Raw genomic sequence first — 11,722 nt, 5'->3', positions numbered from 1 at the left:
AAGACGGGGGTGGAAGGAAGTTTGGAGTGTTTCGGCTAAAAGTAGGGCCCTCTGGTGTGAATGAATGCAATTGAATTGTAAGGTGTCCACTAAACAACCCCAGTGCAATGCTCATGAATGTTATAAGTTAACGTCATACTTTTTAAGATATTAAAGAAAAACTAAAGCAGCTTGCACACTGCCCAGACAAACGCCAACATTCTCCAACTAACGCCAACAAACACCAACGGTCGGGTCAGTGTGCGCCGGCAGTTGGTGTTAGTTGGAGAATGTTGGCGTTTGTCGGGTACAGTCGGAAGAGTTTAACATGTTCAGTCGGATCGGGTCGGATCGGGTAAAGTTGGAGAATGTCTGGCCAATGTAGAGCCATTTCCAACGAACTCCAACATTCTGACAGCTGACAACTAGGCTCAACTTGCGTGCATAACATCCTCGAGCCCTCTTGGATGTCGAAGTTATGATGGTTATCATCAGCCAGTTTGTTAACAAAAACGACATCCTAAGTCTATTTATAGATTCACGTTATGTATTAGCTTCCCCAAACGAACGGTTTTCGAGACAGATATTTGTCTATTTCAACTTCTACGACTCGTTTAACACTGCAAGAAAACGTGTTTCTATATATTAATATTAATGTTTACGGTGACACTTTACAGGAGTAAGCTACGTTTGCACTTATGTTAGCTATCGGCCACTCCCACTTCGTTCCACTTACCGCGTTGGTTTTCGAAATATTAATATGCACGCCGCCTGCTTTTACATACTGTTGTATGAAAAAGTTTTGGCACTCCTCTGAGGCTGCATGATAATTTACTCTGTCTGTCTTCACCAAAACAAGATCACAGTGGTATATTGTTCATTTTCTAGTTAACACTGAGTACTGGGGTGTTTTCCAGACAAATATATTTAGTGTAGCAGTGTTTAGTTGTGTGAAATGAAATCAAATGTGAAAAATAGGCTGTGCACCCTAATCATTTTGCTGATTTGAATACCTGTAACTACTCAATACTGAATAATTGCAACACATAATTAGTCTGATTAGCTTGTTAAGCCTTAATTTCTATAGAAAGGTGCATCCAATCATTAGAAAAAGTATAATATCATTGAAAATCTATGGGATGACTCCAAGCGGGCTGTCCACGCTAGGCAGCCATCAAACCTAACTGAACTGGAGATGTTTTGTAAGGAGGAATGGTCCAAAATACCTTCATCCAGAAACCAGACACTCATCAGAGTCAATAGGAAGCGTCTAGAGGCTGTTATTTTTTACAAAAGGAGGCTGTAGTAAATATTGATGTGGGTGTCCAAATGTATGCACCTGTCTAATTTTGTTAAGATGCATATGGCATATTTTCTGTTTATCCAATAAACCTTATGTAACTGTTGAAATAGTATATTGACCATGAAGTGTTATACATATGACAAAGAAGTTGCTGATCCAAACGCCCAACAATTAATAAATACAAATAATGGAAATTATCAGGGGTGCCCAAAGTTTTTCATACGACTGTATAATGGTCTATTGTTCTATAGGCTACCAGTGGTTCCCAAACTTTTTACAGTCCCGTACCCCTTCAGACATTTAATCTCCAGCTGCGTACGCCCGCCCGTTTTACTTTAATTCCGTTTTAATCCGTTTCGGCTCATTTTGTTCACCCAGAGGTAGATTGATGGCTTAAAATGAGTGAATAATATGTGCCACAAGTGACCCACACCTTCTAAGGTTGTTGTTTGCCAGCCATCAACAGAATAGAAGACTAAGAAAACATTATTTGCAGGCGATTGGGAAGATGAGCGAATTCATTTGGCAGGCTACGGGGGTCGGTGTTGAATAGGGGGGCGTGGCCGGAGCGGAGTTCAGCACAGACGTGACATTTTCTCAGTGGTTTTGTTTTCTAATTAATGCTTGTTCATCGTTGCGATCGTTGTTGTGTTTATAAGAAAGAAATACAGCATTGCAGGACAAAATACAGGGGAATTTGGGCAATTTTGATGCACAAAATGATGTTTCCGTCTGAAAGTTGCAATTCTGTTTCAAACGGTACATTCTGCGAATTCCGTCCGTTTTCTGTTATCGCGGAAATTTTCTCCCCGCGTACCCCCTGAACCACTTCGCGTACCCCCAGTTTGGGAACCGATGTTCTATACAAATTACTTGTTTTCCAAATATATTTTGATAAGCAAACGTTAATCTAGGTATCAACCTCATCCATCTTAAAATAATTTAACACACAATTGAAAAAATAAGTAGCTAGTTGGAAAAAGTCTGTTACTGTCTGAGCAGTGTGGAGCTGGCAGTTGGTTTACTGGACATTCTAAAGACAGGTACCAACTACTGCCAACAACTGCCAACTTTAGAATGTTGGCGTTAGTTGGAGAATGTTGGTGTTTGTTGGGGCAGTGTGCAAGCTGCTTAATACAATTTCTCCCATAGACTTACATTTGACCATTGTGACATCATAAAAGGGTGATTAAACTGGCTTGCACCTGTGCTTCACTGACACCTGCGCCAAGGCTCCTCTTCTCTCTTGTCCCTCTCCATTCAACTGTATAACTAGGAATATTGATAAGGGACACCTTCCATACTTTACTTTTTTTTCCTCCATCGCTCTATCTTTCTATTCCTCTCAGTCTACTCACACTCCATTTCTCTCCTTCTTTCAATATTTTCTCTCTTCGCTCTCTCTGTATCCATAGCCACTCAATAACTCTGTCCATCAATTCTCACTCTTTTTTCACCTTTTTTATGTCAGCTTTCTCTGACTTTACAGTCCTCTATCCTTCCTTCCATCTCATTTCCTTAGTTTGATTACATTTTTTTTTTAAAGTCTGGCAACAGTAATTTCTGGTACATACATGTCCTGACCCATTGTGGGCCTAATTCCATGAAACACAGGCGAAGAAAGGTGCCCACTTGAAGTCCCAATATAAGTACTTGAGTCTCTTTCTTGTTGCTGTTCTTAAAGTAAGTGAGTGTTCAGTATCAGTATGGTGGTTGTGGTGCACCCTGATGTGTTCTAATACATACACTAAGTTTGTTGGGTATGATCACTTGCATGTTACATTGAGATGTTTGGCCACTGTAGAAGTACTACAATAATCATGTCATTACATACAATTACAATACACTATATACAGCAAACACTGTGACACTGATTTCACTAGAAACACTATGATTTCCTTCCAAGTAAAAAGACACAAAAGTTGAATAGTAGCCAAGTCCTTTTAATTATTTTGGAAATCCTTATGTGAAAAAATTTATTCAGGCGCCTTGCAAGATCTGCAACATCTGGTGAGAGACGTGTCTGAGTTTAAGAGAATGGTACTAATGCTGCCTTCCTGTATGCCCGGTGCGCTAACAGAAGGGAGCTTTTCCCAAAGAGTGCGATGTTATAAGGCACCTGTAATTTAAATGGCAGCTGGTTTACCTGGCTGTACTTTGGCATACTAACCCTGCCATCACTTGGGGAGCTACATTTTTACTCCTGGCAGTTAATTACATCACTATGAAAGATAATTATTTTAAAGCTCCCTCTTTCCGTGTCTCCATCTTGCTCACATACTCACACACTCTCTCACGCAGACACACACACACACACACACACACACACAATAGATTTGATGATGGACACAATCCGATAACCTTTGATTTGTTGTAGTATGTACTGCTGGTTAAAGCCTTTTAAAGGCAACTATAAGTCCCTTGTCATTTCTTTCCACCCTGGATCTTCTCAAGCAGTAGCTCCATCTGGGCATTCAGGTTGGGCTGGCCTTTCTTGGTTTTCTTCTTCAGCAGTTGATACGTTGCTATTTTCTTCTCTTTATACTTCTGAATGGCCTCCACTCTCTCTGCTGCACTCTTCTGGTATGCCTATGAAAACACAATTCAAAACCATTTCATGGAAAATTGTGATATATATATGTTAGGTAGTTGGGAGACATTGTGAGAGACAGGCAAGATGAGAACTTCAGAATTTAAAAGAAAGCATAGCTGCTCCCTCCTGCAAAGCCCAGCCCACTCTCTGGAATAGATCACAACGGTGGGTACTAAACGTGTCACATGTGATAAAGCAGGAGGTACAGGAGGTACAGACACGTGTGATAAAGCAGGAGGTACAGGAGGTACAGACACATGTGATAAAGCAGGAGGTGCAGGAGATACAGGAGGTATAGACACGTGTGATAAAGCAGGAGGTACAGGAGGTACAGGAGGTATATCAGCAGGGGGTAATCTGAACAAATTCTAAGACGTACAGGAGGTATAGACACAAGTGATAAAGCAGGAGGTACAGGAGGTACAGACACGTGTAATAAAGCAGGAGGTACAGACACGTGTAATAAAGCAGGAGGTACAGGAGGTACAGACACGTGTGATAAAGCAGGAGGTACAGACACGTGTAATAAAGCAGGAGGTACAGGAGGTACAGACACGTGTGATAAAGCAGGAGGTACAGGAGGTACAGACACGTGTAATAAAGCAGGAGGTACAGGAGGTACAGGAGGTATAGACACATGTGATAAAGCAGGAGGTACAGGAGGTATAGGAGGTACAGACACGTGTAATAAAGCAGGAGGTACAGGAGGTACAGACACGTGTAATAAAGCAGGAGGTACAGGAGGTATAGACACATGTGATAAAGCAGGAGGTACAGGAGGTATAGACACATGTGATAAAGCAGGAGGTACAGGAGGTATAGACACATGTGATAAAGCAGGAGGTATAGACACGTGTAATAAAGCAGGAGGTACAGACACATGTGATAAAGCAGGAGGTATAGACACGTGTAATAAAGCAGGAGGTACAGACACGTGTAATAAAGCAGGAGGTATAGACACGTGTAATAAAGCAGGAGGTATAGACACGTGTGATAAAGCAGGAGGTATAGGAGGTATAGACACGTGTAATAAAGCAGGAGGTACAGGAGGTACATCTACATGTAATAAAGCAGGAGGTACAGGAGGTACAGGAGGTATAGACACATGTGATAAAGCAGGAGGTACAGGAGGTATAGACACGTGTGATAAAGCAGGAGGTACAGGAGGTACAGGAGGTACAGACACGTGTAATAAAGCAGGAGGTACAGGAGGTATAGACACGTGTGATAAAGCAGGAGGTACAGACACATGTGATAAAGCAGGAGGTACAGGAGGTACAGACACGTGTGATAAAGCAGGAGGTACAGGAGGTACAGGAGGTACAGACACGTGTGATAAAGCAGGAGGTACAGGAGGTACAGGAGGTACAGACACGTGTAATACAGCAGGAGGTACAGGAGGTATAGACACGTGTAATAAAGCAGGAGGTACAGGAGGTATAGACACGTGTAATACAGCAGGGCGTAATCTGAACAAATTCTAAGACGTTTGGAATTTCCAAGACTTTCCTAGGCATTTTCCCAGAAAATGTTAGTGTGTACATTACGTCTAGTGGTAATACACTGACAAGATGGGAAAGGTCGGTTTTGTTTTGTTTTTTACAATAGGGATGGGCGATACCAAGTCAAGCTCTGTACTATTACCCATCACCAATGATATCAGAAATATTCACCCGCCTTCATCAATTCATAAACCTTGGCATAGGATAAGGTGCTAGCCAAAGCAATCACAACAGAGAAGGACAGGATCAAGATCAGTTCAAGAAGGATACATTTCTATTTTCTGGGCAAGTGTATATACACATGAAGTTTTCCCCACCTCCTTCTTTCTCTCACGCTCCTCTTGTTGTTTCACATAATCTTCCTTTGTCCTGTTATAAGACGTCATCTTCCTCTTTTTCTTCTTGCTAAGGGGAGATAAACAGAACACAATACAATAAAGGGCAGGGAAGTCTATGGCCTATGTTCAAACCCCAGGGGTTTATTCTAGCAGGTTACGCTACATAACTTGTATTCATTTAGAAGATGCTTTTATTCAAAGTGACTTACAGTATAGATATATACGTGTTTCTTCAGGATGTATATTAACAACTTGCTCTACCAGTTAAACCACAGGAAAACAGGCTATTTCCCCATAGACTATCTATTCCTATTGAAACAATGGTTCAGACTGAGCCATATACTATTTCAGCCAATCATCACTTTGCTTCAGGAGGATGGAAGGGAGGGATGGAATTTGATTGGCTGTTAAGCTTATATATCAATAACGTGTCGCCAGAATTGTGGGTGTCTGGAATGGCATGAAAAATACAGGTCTCAGTAGTCCTCCACACGCATCACCTCCGATGTTGTTACCACTGTGCCACAGGTTTGTAAATACATTGCTCTGTGGCCGGATGGCAAAAGGCACTTTACATTAATTGTGCTGATGAGTTGTTTATTTTGTATGATTTCTTGGCACTGTAATTATTCACATCTATTTCCTATCTGCATCTTTTTATCTGCTAATGGGAGAAAAAAAACAAGTGATCTTGAAAGAGTTCTTATTTAGGAATGATGGTTGAATGTAGGAGTCAGATTTCATTGAAGTACAACAAAACGTAAACGTGGTTGTTAGAGCCCCCTTTAGAGGTTGATTTGTTTCATATTAGGTACATAGCTTCCATGTGGCATTATGAATGAGCCAATGGAGTTTCAGGAAGATCGACCATTCACATTGGTAAATATTGACTGCTGAATTTTGATTGGCTGTTAACTCCCATTTTGATGAGCAAGCCAATTTGCACTTCAGGACATGTGATCAAATGAGGCCAAGTACATAAATATACCATATTTCCTTCATTAAGCGTTTTCGTTATGTTATTTTTACGTTAAGCATATTGACATATATTGGTTGTACCACCCCCTATGGAGAGAATATTGCTAAATTTGACGTGCATCCAATGAATGTTGTACTGATTGTCTGATTGTCTGCCATTTGGACCTTTAAATCAGCACTCAAATTTGATTGATGCATAACTTTGAAAATGTTCGCAAAATCCAAAAGTCAAAAGTCAATGTCAGCCTAGTCTGTAGATGCTGTTTTTAAATTGCGGGGACATTTTGCAGGCATTAATTGGCAGGAATGGGTACCTAAGAATCTAACCCATCCTGAGATGTGAGCAAATACGTAAATTCACTATTAGAGTATTGAACCGTATGCCCCATTTTTAAAAACGAGATACCATTGGTTTCCTTCCTCAAGCAAAGTTCAACACAAGTTTCGCCCTATTGGATTTTAAGAAAAAGTCTAAAACAAAAAAAACATTGATAGGCCACAAATTCTGTCCAATCTTCACCCAAATTGGCACAGATGACCTCAAAAAGGTATCTAAACATTTGAACAGCAATATCAATCATGACTGCAACATAGGACACATGCATCTCACATCCAAAGTTGTATGTCCATGTTAAACCTCATTGTGACCACTTGAAATGTGTGTGATCACTTGTGTTTGTGTGACTTTAGGGGCTAAGTATAACTTTAAACAGTGGAGGCGTAACGCATCCCAATACTGCTGACAAATATATCTCCACCTAAAAAAGCTGAAGAGATGATGCATGATGTTACCTGTCTGGCAGTTGAGTTGGCGCTGAAGGAGACGGTGTGCTGACAGTGTCCGTCTGCTCAGAAGAAACTGCAGGGTCAGCTGCTGTGGTGATCCTGACCTCGTCAGGGCAGAGTTCATGGCTGTCCTTCTCCTCCTCCTCCTCCTCTATTCCCATTGAAGCTATTCTCCCTTCAGTCCGACTTTGTCTTTTCTTAAGTTCTTCATTTCTTTCTCTTTCCTCCTCAGCCAAATAAAGGTGTTGCAGATGTTCTGGATACTTATCTGTTAAATTGGTCTCCTGTCCCTTTCTTTTCCGTTGGATTCGAAGCAGTTTGTTGTACTCGTGTTTCACTTTCTCCTTCCGTTTGAAAGCGAATCCCATGCCTACATGACGAAACAGAAAAACATGATGAGCATTCAGTTTCGGATATCAGGGGCTGCTGCTTCTGCTCACTCACCAACATTTGCTGCGTCAGTATCCATATTAGTTTCACATTCACAGACACTCAGAATTTCCCATCAACAGGTTTTGATCTTCCTAAATACACTGTAAACCACTAAACACAAAGGGTTGTGCATCATCAATCACCCACTAAACGATAGGGCTGCTCAAATATGGCAAAAATCATAATCACGAATATTTCAGTCAATATTGGGATCAATTCAATTTAATTTATATAGTGCCAATAAAATTGTCTCAAGACGCTTTACAATCACCCACTAAATGATAGGGCTGCTCAAATATGGCAAAAATCATAATCACGAATATTTCAGTCAATATTAGGATCAATTCAATTTAATTTATATAGTGCCAATGAAATTGTCTCAAGACGCTTTACAGAGGCCGGGGTCACAGTTATGTAACACGATTACTCATTCATTCAGGGTTTCCCCTAGCAGCAGTGTGGTTGTGCACGCGACCATGAGCCCACAGCCCCGGACCATCAGTGCTTTTATTTAATAGAATTAGTTTTATCTTTATTAGTGCTAATAGTATTATCATCACCAATGCATATTATGCAAATATTATAATAAAACAAGATCCAGCGTAATAGCCGTGAGATAGTGGTGCATCTAACAATTCATTGGTCTAGCGATCACAAAATCTGTTTACCCTGACAGCAGTGTATTATACTGCGCACAACTGGGAAATTATAAATGTAAGACAATTATGGGTACAACAGAGTCCAGTCCACCCAAACGCCTTTTAACTGAGAAAAACATGGAAAGCACCACAGAATAACGGGACCATGGTGGCAAAACACCATTAAACTGAAGGTGCTGTAACCACATCAACACACCATTAAACTAGAGAACCAAATCAACACACCATTAAACTAAAGGTGCTGCCTGTAACCATAGCAACACACCATTAAACTAAAGAACCAAATCAACACACCATTAAACTAAAGGTGCTGCCTGTAACCATAGCAACACACCATTAAACTAAAGAACCAAATCAACACACCATTAAACTAAAGAACCAAATCAACACACCATTAAACTAAAGGTGCTGTAACCGTGGCAACACACCATTAAACTAAAGGTGCTGTAACCAGATCAACACACATTAAACTAAAGAACCAAATCAACACACCATTAAACTAAAGAACCAAATCAACACACCATTAAACTAAAGAACCAAATCAACACACCATTAAACTAAAGAACCAGATCAACACACCATTAAACTAAAGATGCTGTGACCAAATCAACACACCATTAAACTAAAGATGCTGCCTGTCACCAGATCAACACACCATTAAACTAAAGATGCTGCCTGTCATCAGATCAACACACCATTAAACTAAAGAACCAAACCAACACACCATTAAACTAAAGAACCAAATCAACACACCATTAAACTAAAGATGCTGTAACCAAATCAACACACATTAAACTAAAGAACCAAATCAACACACATTAAACTAAAGATGCTGTAACCGAATCAACACACATTAAACTAAAGAACCACATCAACACACATTAAACTAAAGAACCACATCAACACACATTAAACTAAAGAACCACATCAACACACATTAAACTAAAGAACCAAATCAACACACCATTACACTAAAGGTGCTGCCTGTAACCAAATCTGCTGAATTGGCACACCAATAGCGAATGAATAGGGAAACATATAGAATAGGGTTAGTTAAAGAGACAATTATATCGCAAACGAGATCAAACAATAGGTGTAGCAACACACTTCTGGAGAGAAGGGTCGTCCGATCACCTAATACAAGGATACAAGGGAGGTGATCAGCAAAGGCTGTTTGATAGTGAGAAACCATCTGGTTAAATCTAAGAGCAGTTAATGCAGAATGGGGGACTGTGATTCACGAAATAGTACATCAAGTGTGGAGGATAGAGAATGAGGGCTGGCAGCTAGAAAATGCAACAGCAGAAGGAAGAGATTGCTTAAGATACATCAATAACATATGAAACAGATGAAGCAATACATGAGGAGTTGGGCTCTTGAAACTACACGGTCAATAGACCAGGATATACGAAGACAAGCGACAAGAGTAGGGAGAACAGGAAGAGAGATAAAGAACCGTTACCGAGACATAATAATAGAAACGGAAACAGTTCACTGGTCTCCTACGAATGAACAAGGAGCGGCATTAGTGACCCCACCACGGGTAGATGAGAGAACTAAGGAAGGGATAACACTAGAAAAAGCCAGGGTAAGAAACGCTGCCGCTTTGTGAACTTTCGTGAATTCGTGTCAGTCAATATCAGGGAATAGTCCAGTAGAAGAGGTGTGCAGAATGTACCCTGTAGGGGGATAAAACAAGTGTGCGAGAAATGGCATAGGAAACAAAAGACGAACACACGTCAAGAGAGGGAACATTTGATCCTACAGTTCTGCTAATTATCAAAAGTCATATTCAGAAGTGAAAGATGATGTTTAGCAAAACAAAGAAGGAGGAAGAGTTAAGTACTGTATATTGGATTTGTTCCAGAAAGTAGGGCAGATAAAGCAAGGGAAAGGTTTAGAGGAAAAGAGTGCACTTGACGACCCGGTTCCATATTCAAATGACTGTGAAACAGCACCAACAGCACCTCCACTGCCAACACCCATGTATCCATCACTGACTGTTAAGAGAGATATAGAGAGAGATATAGAGATAGAAGGAGATGTGGTGACAGGGACTCAAGTGAAATAATGTTGAAATAAACAAAGGAGTCCAAACACCGATAAACTTGTTAGGGAGAAATGCATTGTGAGCTCAAATTAAATGCGTTTGCGAGTCAACCCAGATCCTTTCGGTCCCACACCTGTTGCTAACACCAGGCGACGTATACAAATTAAATCGATGAATAGCACCACTCACTACTGTCCTTATAACCTGTACAATCAAGTTCTATAACTTATCATAGACATAAGAAATTGGTTGCCACGCCACCACAAGTCATCCTTTGCCTTAGGGGACGCAGGTGAGCTGACTGAGTGGATCATCAGAACTTCCTATACCTCGCGAAACATAGAAAATTCGCTGATCCGGACGGAGTGTGAGTGAATCAGGGGAACGTCCTTCACAAATACTGCAATAAATTAACAATAAATAAGCATTGACACACAAATGTTGGTGTAGGTGTCGTGACAGTAATGCTAGCAGCCTGAGAACCGGGTAATAATCCACTTTGATAGGGAAGTTCTGCCTGCCCAAATCACGTTTTGCTGTTGTTGACCAATACACGATTAAAATGCTTTATCTCGTCTCGTAGTGTATTGCAAATAGTCTTGTTCGATTGCAGGCTATTACTTTAGTAAAAACAGGGCAGAGGTTAACGTATGCCAGAGGCTGCTTCAAGCCAACTAGTCCTTTTCGTAGCATAGCAGCAGTTTATTTCCAAACTTCATTAACTTACCCTCCTGCAAACTCCCATACTGTTGTTTGTGTTCCGAGACCCACTTCTGCTTGTATTTGCCTGCCGACCGAGGTACCTTCGAAGAGTGATTTGCTCCGGTTCTGAAGTTTTCTCGACGATTATTTAAATCTTTATGCACTGATGCCATTTTTCCTCTAGAAATGTTATGCAGGGCAACAGCCTCCGCATGTACACTCGGACGCGATTTGATGACGTAAATTCCGCTTCTCCAAGGCAAGCTGTATCGAAAATGAACTATCGTTCTGTTGAGAATCCATCTTCGGTGATGCAAAGCAAGATGAACTTCCACTAAATTCCGCTTGGTTCGGAACAATCAACATGGCTGCCTTCTTCAACCACACTTTGACCGATTCG

At 40.8% G+C, this 11,722-nt stretch overlaps 1 protein-coding gene across 1 annotated transcript; it reads right to left on the bottom strand.

The window, feature by feature from the left end:
• Positions 1–3,209: 3,209 nt before the first annotated feature.
• Positions 3,210–11,626, bottom strand: ccdc59 (coiled-coil domain containing 59). The gene is made up of 4 exons (XM_012815547.3): positions 11,348–11,626; positions 7,486–7,849; positions 5,695–5,782; positions 3,210–3,871 (listed from the first exon to the last, which is right to left on the bottom strand). Exons 1-4 carry the CDS (start codon positions 11,493–11,495, stop codon positions 3,707–3,709), a joined length of 765 nt encoding a protein of 254 aa, XP_012671001.2. The 5' UTR covers positions 11,496–11,626; the 3' UTR covers positions 3,210–3,706.
• Between the last annotated feature and the right edge of the window lie 96 nt (positions 11,627–11,722).

Source organism: Clupea harengus, chromosome 16 (genome assembly GCF_900700415.2).
Source record: "Clupea harengus chromosome 16, Ch_v2.0.2, whole genome shotgun sequence".
Lineage (NCBI taxonomy): Eukaryota > Metazoa > Chordata > Actinopteri > Clupeiformes > Clupeidae > Clupea > Clupea harengus.
The sequence above is the reverse complement of the archived record's forward strand: the minus strand, read 5'-3'. Positions and strand labels throughout refer to the sequence as shown.